At 41.6% G+C, this 15,000-nt stretch overlaps 1 protein-coding gene and 2 pseudogenes across 1 annotated transcript; 2 read left to right on the top strand and 1 right to left on the bottom strand.

Moving 5' to 3' along the window:
• Positions 1-2,105: 2,105 nt before the first annotated feature.
• Positions 2,106-4,513, top strand: LOC137624922 (uncharacterized; annotated as a pseudogene).
• LOC137624921 (putative nuclease HARBI1) lies at positions 2,912-9,004 on the bottom strand. The gene is made up of 2 exons (XM_068355852.1): positions 8,595-9,004; positions 2,912-3,820 (listed from the first exon to the last, which is right to left on the bottom strand). The coding sequence occupies exons 1-2, from the start codon at positions 9,002-9,004 to the stop codon at positions 3,007-3,009; spliced, it is 1,224 nt and encodes a 407-aa protein (XP_068211953.1). The 3' UTR covers positions 2,912-3,006.
• Positions 7,532-8,421, top strand: LOC137625063 (uncharacterized; annotated as a pseudogene).
• Positions 9,005-15,000: the final 5,996 nt, after the last annotated feature.

Genomic DNA, 15,000 nt, shown 5'->3' on the forward strand with positions numbered 1-15,000 from the left:
ATAGGATAAAAGCAGCCTAGGGAAAGTAGAGGGAGGTAGCAGGAGTTGCATGTCATAGGAAAATGCCAGTCAAGCTTAAAGACAAGGTCTTAAGTACAGTAATAAGAACAGCGTTAATGCAATGATCGGAAACGTGGATTCTAAAACAAAAATGGAACCAATGCTTGAGATGAGATTGCTGAGGTGGATTATGCTTGAAAGACTAGAAAATAGTGTTATAAGAAGAATGCCAGCAGTAGTAAAGATTACAAGGGTGATAAGAGTGATGATGTTGGCATGTTATGAGGATTGATGGTGGGGAGAGATCATATGTGGGGGGAGATCGAGAGGGAACCACAGAATTTAATGGTTATATAAGGTGAAGAGTGATATGGAGAAAGGATGTTTGGTGAAAGAGGATGCATTTCATTGAAGGCATTGGAGAGGGTGGATCAGGTAACCTACCCCTTAATGTAGGGATAACGGTGGGAATGTAAAAGATATGTATAAGTCGAAACTCTATAATAAACAATGATACTACAAGCTCTCGATGATGATAATAATAATAATAATAATAATAATAATAATAATAATAATAATAATAATAATAATAATAATAATAATAATACCCTGCTAAATAAAAAGATATTTGTCTAACGATGCAAATTTTTCTAATACGGTTTTGGAAAATTTCCACCTGGGAAAAAAGTTTAGAAACTAATCTGGAACTGGAAACTACTTGCAAAGATTTTTAGTCTCCACTCCAAAAAAGAGAGAGAGAGAGAGAGAGAGAGAGAGAGAGAGAGAGAGAGAGAGAGAGAGAGAGAGAGAGAGAGAGAGAGACGTGACAAAAGGAGCAGTCAGGTGAGACCACGCCTTCGTCACGTGAAGCAGTCTTATTTTGATTTTAAGTTCACTGTGTATTTGTAAACTATTTGCTAATCACTTAACATTGTGTTTATTTTCCAAGTACTGCTGCATACTTGTACTTTAATGTACTTTATATAAAATGTTACATACCCAACATGACTACAAAGTTTGATTAAAAAAGCGGTACATTAGTTTTTGTTCAAAATTCCTCTAAAACAAACAAACAAACGGGGGTGAACACATACCTATCGCAAAATCTTTGATTTTGTCTGCTTGTTGGTTAGTGAACAATTTTGCACAAAAACTGCCGGACCGATTTTGACCAAACTCGGTAGTCGTATTGTATATGACCCAAGGATGAATCTGTATCATTTTGGGTATAGTATATCAAAGTAAATGTACGCAGCAGTACTTTGAAAATAATAGCTATGTTATTTTTTTGTTTTTCAAAAATATTTAAAAGATAAAAATACGGAACCAATGTCAACGAAACTTTGCAGACATGTGACGTATGATCCAAGGAAATATCCATGAAACTTTGAAGAAAATACATCCTTAGTACAAGGCGGATTGGAGTGGCGAAGGAATGTTCTCTACTGTGTACTTATACTTTGATGTACTCTATCCAAAATGTTACATATTCATCCTTGGGTCATACCCAACATGACTACCAAGTTTGGTCAAAATCATGAAAGTTGTTTGTGTGTAAAGTTGTTCCCATTTAAACAAACAAACAACCAGAGATGAATGCATACCCTTCGTAAAATATTCGATTTATGCGAAGCTAATGAACGAATGAGAATTCTGTAAGGGGCCCATATACGTTCAAGAAAAGCGTCAAAATTTGCATCCAAATTTTGATATCAAAATTTTGATGCAAAATTTGAGTGTGTGTAGGACGTTTTGATGTCAAAAAAAGATTTAAAGCAAAATTTTGATTGATCAAATCCGTTTGATATTTTTTGACGAATCGTCAAATTTTTGATGTGTGTGTGGGCTCCTGTCAAAATTTTGATCAAACTTTTTAGTTCGCAGGTGACTGACGAGGAGATAGGATCGCCATGTCTGTGAAGAAGGAGGGCGAAAAGAAATTTTTTATTGAAGTTTTAGAAATGTATCAGACCTTGCCAGCCTTGTGGAGAATTAAGTCGGATGATTATAGCAATTGTGCTAAGAAAACCGTAGCCTATAACATTCTACTGCAGAAATATCGTGAGTATTTTACTTCCGCCACATTAGAAGATTTGAAGAAAAAAATAAATAATCCGCGAACAACTTTTCTCAATGAACTTCGAAAAATGGACAAAAGTGGCAAATCAGGTGCCGGAACTGAAGACCTGTACGAGTCACGGGCGTGGTTCATGGAGGCTATGATGTTCTTGAGAGACCAGGAGACTCCTGCCGAGTCGGGAAGCACCTTGTCCAATAGCGATGATAACGACACAAGCGATAAATAAGGAACAATTCAGGTTAGTTTATGATATGTTTTCTTTGACAATTAGGACTTATTCTAGTAATATTGCAAACATTTACCAACACAAACATATTTTCTTCAATGAAATGATATCTTTTAGCCTAATTTTTTAGAGATGTCAAAGTTCATATTTGCCAATGCAGCTAATATCATGAAAGATATGTTGATTTATGCAAAATTTTACTCTCACGTGAAGTAGTATAGATTATATGAAGCGTAAACATCCAATGTATAAATTAAGCAAATGCAATAATTCAACACAATATTGACTAGGCTATCGAATGTGTTTATATTTGGGATGATAATTATTTTTAGTGTGGTAAATTCCCATATTTTACAGTTACCTTATCTTTTACGTACCAATATTACACTGTTTAGAAAGGGAAAAAAAACACAATATATTTACACTATATTTAATAAAGTATTGTTGATAAATCTTGTGTTTAGACTATTTATATTTTTGCAAAGTATAACTACTTACTAATCATCTCGATAACCGATACATTGTTAAAGAAAACCCTTATTATAGATAACCTATAATTATAATAGAAAAACTAAATTAAATAAATGCATATGGTCTGGCCGGCGACTTCATTTTGCGTTCCCCGAATTTGTGAGAGTCCAGCGTATTGAGCACGCACTAGCTGGCCAGAGTCAGTCCCTACAATTCTGTTTGCACGAAATCATTGCTCAATTTTGGCATCTTGCCAAGGAACACGTCCTTCTCTGCAGAAGTATTGGCGGTAGGAATCTTGCACACCGCGTGCTACTTCTCCAATGTGTCTACTTCTACATATCCCCAGACCTTCCAGCTGATGTTGACCTTCTCGCCAGTCCCCCGTTTGTACATTGTAATTTGAATCTTCCCAGTCCACATTTCCACCCCTCAAGTAGCGTTTTGATTTCTTGCATAGGAAATTGTGCAGATAACAGCATGCTAGCGTTATCGTCGGGGCTTTTTCAGGTTCCAGCTGTATAGTGTTTCGAATTACACCAAACCTGGCGGACAGTATACCAAAAGCATTTTCTGATATGCGCCTCACCCTGCTCAGGCGATAATTGAACACTCGCTGGTCATGATATAACTTGCCTCCATACGGCTTCAGAAGTTTTTCTGACATTGCAAAGGCATCATCGGCGACGAAAACGTACGGGATGTTTCTTCCGTTATGAACGATGGGCTCTGGTTCTAGGAAGTTTAAAGCGGCTTCTTCAAGGCGTCGGCCGAATTCAGTTACAGATATTACTCCTCCATCGGAAACGCGCCCATTTACGCCTACGTCTGCCATAGTGAATTCATAATTGGCATTGACGACACCCATTAGTACGATGCTGAAGAACTTTTTATAGTTGAAGTAGAATGATCCAGACTTGACTGGTTTTTTTATCGGGATGTGCTTTCCGTTTATAGCACCTAAAAAGTTAGGAAAATGCCAGGCCAACTTGAAGGCGTCACTCGTCATAATCCATTCTTCTGGTGTTTTCGGCATCAGAAAAAGAAATTAAGGGTTGTTACTGACAACTGACAATAATTGTGATTTCACTACCAAATGGTGTTTAAGCAAATGAAACTAAATTTTAATCATTTTGGGGGATACGTTGGGAATTAGGGATTTTGGGGGGAGAGGTCTGGAAATGTCTGTAAATTTAGGTCATGAGGCCAAAGGTCAAGGTCACAGAAGGACAAAGTATAGAAAAACGTTACATGATAGGGTGGCTATGAGGTGTGGATTTGTACTCGCAGGAGTAATTTTTTCTATTTTGATTTTTTTTTTTATTCTGTTCCGGGATGGAGATGACTCAGGAGATGGTACTAAAGAAAGAGAAAGCAAGAACTGTGAGGGGTCACTTCCAGCGATTACATGCCCACTGACCATGCCGAAGAAGCAGTCATCCTCCAGTCCGTCCGTATCTCTCGGCAGAAAACTCAAGCCAGTCACGGAAGCCAAGAAAGCGGAACTCCTGTCATTGGCAAAAGCACGGTTAACTGAGTCGGAGGACCAGTACCTGAGCCAAGCAAAGACAGGGGTGCATGAACTGAAATGTTTGGATGCCACACAAGAGCTGTTTGTGAAGAAAGCCATAAACTACATATTGTTTGAAGCTCGATGCGGCACGCTACACAGAAATTCGGTGCAAATCAATGGCAACACCACAACCCCATCCAGCAGTCGATGCAGTACCCCATGAACAATTACCAGGGCCAACATTGCTCGCCAGTGGCAACTGAATCCCCTAATATTTTTTTTTTTTATTCTGTTCCGGGATGGAGATGACTCAGGAGACGGTACTAAAGAAAGAGAAAGCAAGAACTGTGAGGGGTCACTTCCAGCGATTACATGCCCACTGACCATGCCGAAGAAGCAGTCATCCTCCAGTCCGTCCGTATCTCTCGGCAGAAAACTCAAGCCAGTCACGGAAGCCGAGAAAGCGGAACTCCTGTCATTGGCAAAAGCACGGTTAACTGAGTCGGAGGACCAGTACCTGAGCCAAGCAAAGACATGGGTGCATGAACTGAAATGTTTGGATGCCACACAAGAGCTGTTTGTGAAGAAAGCCATAAACGACATATTGTTTGAAGCTCGATGCGGCACGCTGCACAGAAATTCGGTGCAAATCAATGGCAACACCACAACCCCATCCAGCAGTCGATGCAGTACCCCATGAACAATTACCAGGGCCAACATTTCTCGCCAGTGGCAACTGAATCCCCTAATATTTTTTTTTTTATTCTGTTCCGGGATGGAGATGACTCAGGAGACGGTACTAAAGAAAGAGAAAGCAAGAACTGTGAGGGGTCACTTCCAGCGATTACATGCCCACTGACCATGCCGAAGAAGCAGTCATCCTCCAGTCCGTCCGTATCTCTCGGCAGAAAACTCAAGCCAGTCACGGAAGCCGAGAAAGCGGAACTCCTGTCATTGGCAAAAGCACGGTTAACTGAGTCGGAGGACCAGTACCTGAGCCAAGCAAAGACATGGGTGCATGAACTGAAATGTTTGGATGCCACACAAGAGCTGTTTGTGAAGAAAGCCATAAACGACATATTGTTTGAAGCTCGATGCGGCACGCTGCACAGAAATTCGGTGCAAATCAATGGCAACACCACAACCCCATCCAGCAGTCGATGCAGTACCCCATGAACAATTACCAGGGCCAACATTTCTCGCCAGTGGCAACTGAATCCCCTAATATTTTTTTTTTTATTCTGTTCCGGGATGGAGATGACTCAGGAGACGGTACTAAAGAAAGAGAAAGCAAGAACTGTGAGGGGTCACTTCCAGCGATTACATGCCCACTGACCATGCCGAAGAAGCAGTCATCCTCCAGTCCGTCCGTATCTCTCGGCAGAAAACTCAAGCCAGTCACGGAAGCCGAGAAAGCGGAACTCCTGTCATTGGCAAAAGCACGGTTAACTGAGTCGGAGGACCAGTACCTGAGCCAAGCAAAGACATGGGTGCATGAACTGAAATGTTTGGATGCCACACAAGAGCTGTTTGTGAAGAAAGCCATAAACGACATATTGTTTGAAGCTCGATGCGGCACGCTGCACAAAAATTCGGTGCAAATCAATGGCAACACCACAACCCCATCCAGCAGTCGATGCAGTACCCCATGAACAATTACCAGGGCCAACATTTCTCGCCAGTGGCAACTGAATCCCCTAATATTTTTTTTTTTATTCTGTTCCGGGATGGAGATGACTCAGGAGACGGTACTAAAGAAAGAGAAAGCAAGAACTGTGAGGGGTCACTTCCAGCGATTACATGCCCACTGACCATGCCGAAGAAGCAGTCATCCTCCAGTCCGTCCGTATCTCTCGGCAGAAAACTCAAGCCAGTCACGGAAGCCGAGAAAGCGGAACTCCTGTCATTGGCAAAAGCACGGTTAACTGAGTCGGAGGACCAGTACCTGAGCCAAGCAAAGACATGGGTGCATGAACTGAAATGTTTGGATGCCACACAAGAGCTGTTTGTGAAGAAAGCCATAAACGACATATTGTTTGAAGCTCGATGCGGCACGCTGCACAGAAATTCGGTGCAAATCAATGGCAACACCACAACCCCATCCAGCAGTCGATGCAGTACCCCATGAACAATTACCAGGGCCAACATTTCTCGCCAGTGGCAACTGAATCCCCTAATATTTTTTTTTTTATTCTGTTCCGGGATGGAGATGACTCAGGAGACGGTACTAAAGAAAGAGAAAGCAAGAACTGTGAGGGGTCACTTCCAGCGATTACATGCCCACTGACCATGCCGAAGAAGCAGTCATCCTCCAGTCCGTCCGTATCTCTCGGCAGAAAACTCAAGCCAGTCACGGAAGCCGAGAAAGCGGAACTCCTGTCATTGGCAAAAGCACGGTTAACTGAGTCGGAGGACCAGTACCTGAGCCAAGCAAAGACATGGGTGCATGAACTGAAATGTTTGGATGCCACACAAGAGCTGTTTGTGAAGAAAGCCATAAACGACATATTGTTTGAAGCTCGATGCGGCACGCTGCACAGAAATTCGGTGCAAATCAATGGCAACACCACAACCCCATCCAGCAGTCGATGCAGTACCCCATGAACAATTACCAGGGCCAACATTTCTCGCCAGTGGCAACTGAATCCCCTAATATTTTTTTTTTTATTCTGTTCCGGGATGGAGATGACTCAGGAGACGGTACTAAAGAAAGAGAAAGCAAGAACTGTGAGGGGTCACTTCCAGCGATTACATGCCCACTGACCATGCCGAAGAAGCAGTCATCCTCCAGTCCGTCCGTATCTCTCGGCAGAAAACTCAAGCCAGTCACGGAAGCCGAGAAAGCGGAACTCCTGTCATTGGCAAAAGCACGGTTAACTGAGTCGGAGGACCAGTACCTGAGCCAAGCAAAGACATGGGTGCATGAACTGAAATGTTTGGATGCCACACAAGAGCTGTTTGTGAAGAAAGCCATAAACGACATATTGTTTGAAGCTCGATGCGGCACGCTGCACAGAAATTCGGTGCAAATCAATGGCAACACCACAACCCCATCCAGCAGTCGATGCAGTACCCCATGAACAATTACCAGGGCCAACATTTCTCGCCAGTGGCAACTGAATCCCCTAATATTTTTTTTTTTATTCTGTTCCGGGATGGAGATGACTCAGGAGACGGTACTAAAGAAAGAGAAAGCAAGAACTGTGAGGGGTCACTTCCAGCGATTACATGCCCACTGACCATGCCGAAGAAGCAGTCATCCTCCAGTCCGTCCGTATCTCTCGGCAGAAAACTCAAGCCAGTCACGGAAGCCGAGAAAGCGGAACTCCTGTCATTGGCAAAAGCACGGTTAACTGAGTCGGAGGACCAGTACCTGAGCCAAGCAAAGACATGGGTGCATGAACTGAAATGTTTGGATGCCACACAAGAGCTGTTTGTGAAGAAAGCCATAAACGACATATTGTTTGAAGCTCGATGCGGCACGCTGCACAGAAATTCGGTGCAAATCAATGGCAACACCACAACCCCCCAGCAGTCGATGCAGTACCCCATGAACAATTACCAGGGCCAACATTTCTCGCCAGTGGCAACTGAATCCCCTAATATTTTTTTTTTTATTCTGTTCCGGGATGGAGATGACTCAGGAGACGGTACTAAAGAAAGAGAAAGCAAGAACTGTGAGGGGTCACTTCCAGCGATTACATGCCCACTGACCATGCCGAAGAAGCAGTCATCCTCCAGTCCGTCCGTATCTCTCGGCAGAAAACTCAAGCCAGTCACGGAAGCCGAGAAAGCGGAACTCCTGTCATTGGCAAAAGCACGGTTAACTGAGTCGGAGGACCAGTACCTGAGCCAAGCAAAGACATGGGTGCATGAACTGAAATGTTTGGATGCCACACAAGAGCTGTTTGTGAAGAAAGCCATAAACGACATATTGTTTGAAGCTCGATACGGCACGCTGCACAGAAATTCGGTGCAAATCAATGGCAACACCACAACCCCATCCATCAGTCGATGCAGTACCCCATGAACAATTACCAGGGCCAACATTTCTCGCCAGTGGCAACTGAATCCCCTAATATCAGAAGCAACCTGTCCGAGTATTTTGGTAACTTCAGTCCTATCGAATGACGCTTACAAGTGTTGGACTGTCAAGATTGATATATCTTGTTCATGTACAAGTTTAACAGATATTACGTATTCTCATTTAATTTTCATTTTCATTGCTTTGGTATAATAATAAAGTTTCACAAACAGTACATGCTTTTAAGTTATGTACGACCTTACTTACCCTTATAGTCTGCTGACGATTCAGACAAAGGATGATGGCCTCGCAGGTATCAATAACCAACTTTCCAATCGCTTGCGGAGATCTTGCTGTCAGAAATTTCAAGTCTTCAAAGGAATTTCCAGACGCCAGGTACCTGAGTGTGATGGACAAGCGTTCACTTAGTGATATGGATGGACGCATGACAGTGTCTTCTTTCCTTATCAATGGCTCGACAAGGCCGAGTAACTCATCGAACGATGGTGCATTCATTCGAAGGAAGTTATGGAAGTCCTCTGGTTCGTTAACACGTAATTCTTGGAGGAGGTTGACGTGTCCGTAGGTTTCCCGTTTTAAAAAAAAGTCTTTGGACCATTTCCGACGTTTACCAGGAGGTTTATCAGAGTCCAATGCCAACACTAGTGCTATGGCCACTGATGCATCCATGTCGAAGATTTTGACGATACTGAATTTTGATGGGAAAAACGCAAAAACGTGTTTGGGCAATTATGCATCAAAATTTTGTATCAAAGTTACACGTCAAAGTTTTGATGCAAAATTTTGACGCTTTTTTTGAACGTGTATGGGCCCCTTTTTTAGGTTGATTAGTTATGGTCATGAATTATTATTATTATTATTATTATCACTTGCTAAGCTACAACCTTAGTTGGAAAAGCAGGATGCTAGAAGCCTGAGAGCTCCAAAAGGGAAAATAGCCCAGTGAGGAAAGGAAATAAGGAAAAACTACAAGAAAAGTTTAAGAACAATAGTATTGAAATAAATCTTTCATATATAAACTATAAAAACTTGAAAATAACAAGAGGATATAAATTTTAAAGTATCAAGCGGAAGAGAAACAAGATAGAATTGTGCCAGCCCGAGTGTACCCTTAAGCAAAAGATCTCTAACCCAAGACAGTGGAAGATCATGGTACATAGACTATGGCACAACCCAAGACTAGAGAGCCATCGTTTGATCAAGGAGTGCCCTTCTCCTAGAAGAGCTGCTTACCATAGCTAAAGAGTCTCTTCTACCCTTACCAAGAAAAGAGTAACCACTGAACAATTAGAGTGCAGTAGTTAACCTCTTGAGAGAATAAGAATTGTTTGGTAATTTCAGTGTTGTCAAGTGTATGAGGAAAGAAGAGAATGTGTAAAGAATAAGCCAGAGTATTCTGTGTATGTGTCGGCAAGGATGAAATGAGCCGTAACCAGAGAGAGGGATCCAATGTAGTACAAGTAAATAAGTAAATAGAACGAAAAGAAAAAAAAATCCTAAATGAAGTAGAGTAAAAATACAGACAGACAGACAAGGAATGATGAAATTTTCCCAATATAACAAAGAGCAAGTGTCTGGATATATATATATATATATATATATATATATATATATATATATATATATATATATATATATATATATATATATATATATATATGTCAAATTAGCATAATTTATTGCTGGTTTATTTTCTTAAATCAGCCTTGTACTTTAGTTTTAAGTGCTCTATTATATTCAGTTCAGCAGCTGTATTTTTTTATGTTAACGCAACGTTCAGTGGTTTTGCCTAGTGATTCCTCCTCTTGTTGTGAATTGTCTAACTATTGTGTTAATGATTCTTTTTATTTTGTTTTCAAGTTGGAATGGAACTGTAGTGCGGTGAGTGGAGGCCGGCCTAAAAGATTCCGGGCCTGTATAAGCTTCTGAACGTACGCTCTTTTGTTGGCAGCCTTCTGGAGGTTTATCTTACGCCTTTGCTTTTGTTGCTTGCCTTACTTTCCCCCCTTGTAGATAATTCATTATGGAAGACTTTGTTTTTGACCCAGCCGAATTATTGGGGTTGGCTGACTGTATCAAATATCTAGCTATCTTAAGTAAGGAGCATTTAAGGAGTTGTGCTCGTTGGTTAAATATTTCTTTTAGACCCACGGACACTAAGTCTCAGTGTTATTTTCTGTTAAGGCGATGGTGGCTCGTGGTATAGCCAAAGGTGAGGATTTGGCTAGGGATATGATTAGTGGAAGTTCTAATGATGAGAATTCTGTTGATGAGGTCAGTGTTAATCTGGGGCTGTCACTATTTGAGGACCACCCTCGTACTGGTGTTATTTATATTGGTCCAGGTAATTTAACTGTAAAAACTAGTCTCTAATAACCCCTTTGTCGAGGTAGAGCTAGAGCCAGTACAGTCTGTGGGGAATCCTGGAAATGAGGACCTTAGTATAATTTGTGAAAGAATAGAATTATTGAAGGTACAATTCGAAGAGAATGAGAGGGCGAGGCGCCATGAGTTGGTAATGGCTAGAATTAGTTTAGACTTGGCTAGCTTATGAGCTAACCCTGACTTTAATAGTACTCCCACCGGTCCTTCTTCAGATAGGTTCAACATGAGTGCGGCATTAATGTTAGTGTCAGTGTTTGATGAAGGTAATGTGCCAGAGTTCTTTAAGGCCTTTGAGCGGGTGGCCACTAGATTGTCTTGGCCCACTGAGATGTGGACTGTATTAATTCAATGCAGATTAGTAGAGTGTAGCCAGAGATTTTAGTAAAGTTAAGGCGTTGATTCTCAAGGCGTATGACTTGGTCCCTAAGGATTATAGCCTGAAATTTAGGAATTCTATGAAGCCCGATACTATGTCCTATGCGGAGTATGCCCATCTCAAGGAGGAGCAGTTTGACGACTGGGTAAAGAGTCGCAAGGTGGTCTCCTTCTCCTCCTTGAGGGAGCTGATGCTACTTGAGGAGTTTAAGAAAACTTGTAGTAAAGAACTTAGGATTTACCTGGAGGAGGTTAAAGCATATAGCTTATGTAAAGCTGCTCAGATAGCTTATGAGTTTGTGTTAACACACCGTGTAGGTAGTAGTAGTTTTAGTCCATCAGCCTATAAATCCCAGTCTACCAGGCCGAATATTAATTGGAGATCCAACAACCCCTTTAAAACAAAGGTTGAAGCTAGCCAGAGAAATAACACGAGTAGAAGGAACACTCGGGAGTTTTCCCAGAATAACCAAAGTTCTAATAATGTTGGTAGAGCTGGGGGAACTTGTTTTTGGTGTCACGAGCAGGGGCACTTTCAAGCTCGGTGTCCTGCCCGGAGGAGGTATCTCCAGCAGAACAAAAGGGGAGGTAACAACGTCCCCGTATCTTTAATAGCCAATGTACTACCCCTAATACTGAAGTTGAGTGTTCCCCAGGAACTGAAGGAAGGGTTAGGTTTAGTGGTAGTGGAGGTGAAATAAATCAATCACCTACTAGCTCTCCTTTGTGACTTTTTGACAAATATATTTGGCCTGACAGTTTGGTTATTGATAGTAAAGTTGTCAGTGAACTTTTTAAGGGACACTGGGTCCACTCGATCATTAGTCTTGCCAAGGGTGTTGAAGGATGTTGGTGAGAATTCTGGAAATTATGTGGTCCTGGGTGGGTTCCCTGATATGGTGGTTTCTGCGCCTTTGGTGGAGGTAGAGTCATTCTTGCCAGGGTATCACAAGGTGACGGAATTGGCAGTGGTAGAAAAGCTTCCCATCCCTGGTATTGACGGCATTTTGGGAAATGATATGTTGGATGCCCAAGGTATTGAAATATTCCCAATAGTGTCCGTAACTGCAAGTCCTGTGGCGATTACCACTCGAGCTTCTGCAAAGGCTGCTGCCGCCTTACAAAATGATAATTTAAACTTTAGTAGTTTAGAGTTAAGGTAGAGAGACCCGGGTAGTAGTATTTTTATAAATAAAATATTCAATCCTGATTGTGACCGTGTAAGCTTTATTGAAGCTCAGAAGGCTGAATTCAATTATGAATTAGGAGGTACGGATGATTTAACAAAACCAAGGTTCTGTGTGATTAGAGGTTTGTTGTATAGAGTTAGTCATCCTGTGGATCACGGCTTGAACCAAACCTCTCGGGTAGAACAGATTGTGGTACCTTCAAAATATCAGAATGATGTCCTTAGTTGAGCTCATGAGGATTCCTTTTCTGGTCATTTTGGAGTTTGTAAAACACATTGTAGATTAGCAAAATATTTTTGGTGGCCAGGATTGAAATCCTCAGTGAAGAAATTTGTAGGAAGTTGTGAAACATGTCAAATAATGGGTAAACCTAATAAACCTATTCCTAAAGCCCCTTTGCATCCAATTCCTGCAATTGGGGATCCTTTTGCCGAATTGGTTGTTGATGTGGTTGAGCCTTTGCCCCGAACTAAATCTGGATTTACTTATCTTCTGACTATAATGGACAGAGCGTCTAGGTTTCCTGAAGCTTTTCCTGTGAGGAAAATTACATCCAAAGCAGTGTTTGAGAAATTAATAGAATTCTTTTCCAGGTATGGTTTGCCTCGTAAAATTCAAACCGATTGTGGCATGAATTTCATGAGCAAAGTATTTAAAGGTAAATGTGCTGAACTGGCCATTCAGCACATTACCAGTGTACCTTACCACCCAGAGAGTCAGGGCGTAGTGGAAAGGTTCCACCAAACCCTTAAGTCTATTCTAAAAAAATACTGTTATGAGCAAGGCGAGGATTAGGATAAAGGTCTTCCCTTTGCTCTCTTTGCTATATGTAATCATCCCAATTCTTCCACAGGTGTAGCTTCATTTGAGTTGATTTTTGGACATAAATTGCGTGGTCCTCTTGAAATTTTCCATGAGTTGCTAGAGGTCAGTCATAAGAAAGAATTGAATGTGGGTGAGTTCGTTGAGGACCTGAGGAGGAGATTATCAGCTGCCTGGAAATTTGCCCAGGATAATTTGGTGTTGTCTCAGGCCTCAATGAAGGAAAATTATGATAAGAAGAGTAAGGCACGTTCGTTTGAGTCTGGTGAGCTTGTTTTGGTTTTGAGTACAGACTCTGACAATCTTCTGGAACCTAGGTATGAGGGGCCTTGGAAGGTACTCCGGAAATTTTCTGATGTCAATTATGAAGTGGAAGCTCCTAGGACCAAACGTAAGTGTAGGATATTCCATATAAATAAATTGAAATCTTACACATTTGGTAGACTTGGCCCTCTAGCTATAGTATATGAGCCAGTGTCTTTAGTGTTAGACCACACATTAGAAGAACCAACTGACTTGTTTTGCCAGGTATCTTCAGATGCTCTTACAGGTAATATGCAAAATTTGGAAACTTTAGTAAAGGGTTTGGAGCATCTGGAGGGTATCCAGAGGGATGACATGATGAAATTAATATCTTCTTTTTCAGACTTATTTCAGGCCTCTCCAGGTAGACCGACCTTGCTCCAACATGATGTTGATGTGGGCAGTGCTTCCCCAGTCAAACAAAGTCCTTACCGATTAAATCCAGAAAAACGTGATATTGTCGAGAAGGAGATAAAGTATATGTTGGAGCATGATTTAATTAGACCTTCAGTAAGTCCTTGGAGCTCCCCTATTGTACTTGTTAAGAAACCTGACGGGCAGTTTCACATGTGTGTGGACTACTGCAACGTCAATGCTAATACAAAGAATGACTCTTTCCCTTTGCCACGTATCGAGGATTGTCTTGATGGGATAGGACCTGCTAAGTTTATAACTAAATTGGATCTTTTAAAGGGGTATTGGCAGGTTCCCCTATCGGATCGAGCTCGTGAGATTTCCGCTTTTGTTACGCCCTTTGGGCTTTACGAATGTAAGGTAATGCCCTTTGGGATGAAAAATGCAGCATGTACCTTCCAGCAGTTGATGAACTGAGTTATATGTGGTCTGGAGGGTACAGAAATTTATATAGATGATTTGGTTATTCACAGTAATGACTGGCAGACTCATTTGGTGGGATTAAAGAAGATATTTGAGGCCTTGAGAGCCGCTGGTCTTGTTGTAGATTTGAGTAAATATGAATTCGGTAAGGCCAAGGTGTGTTATCTAGGTCACGAGGCTGGTTTGGGTCAGGTTACTCCTAAACAAGCAAACCTCGAGGCTCTAATAATTTGCAAAGGCCGCACAATGTTAGAGAGGTCCGGAAAATTTTAGGTATGTTGGGTTATTATAGGAGATTCGATGTCTAACCCCATTTCAATGTCTCACTTTCAGAAACCGTTTATTGTGGCTGTAGACGCCAGTGATATGGGTATCGGTGGAGTACTTTTTCAAAGACATGAAGATGGTGAAGTGCATCCAGTATCATACTTTAGTCGTAAGTTGCTGGATGCTGAGAGAAGGTATTCTACCATCGAGAAGGAAGCTCTAGCTTTAATTCGTACCTAAGTTCATTTCAAACCATATGTTACTAATTTTTCCTTTCCCGTAGAAATTTGGATGGACCATAACCCTTTGGTGTTCATCGAAAGAATGAAAGGTTCAAACCAGAGGATTTTGCGTTGGGCTCTTCAGCTACAGGAATTTCCATTAAGTATTAAGCATGTTAAGGTTATTGATAACTGTATTCCTAACGCCCTTTCTAGGATGTAAGTCTGGTCAGTTCTCTACTCACCTCACCCTTCTCATTTCTCC

The sequence above is a fragment of the Palaemon carinicauda genome, chromosome 31 (genome assembly GCF_036898095.1).
Source record: "Palaemon carinicauda isolate YSFRI2023 chromosome 31, ASM3689809v2, whole genome shotgun sequence".
Classification (NCBI taxonomy): Eukaryota; Metazoa; Arthropoda; class Malacostraca; order Decapoda; family Palaemonidae; genus Palaemon; species Palaemon carinicauda.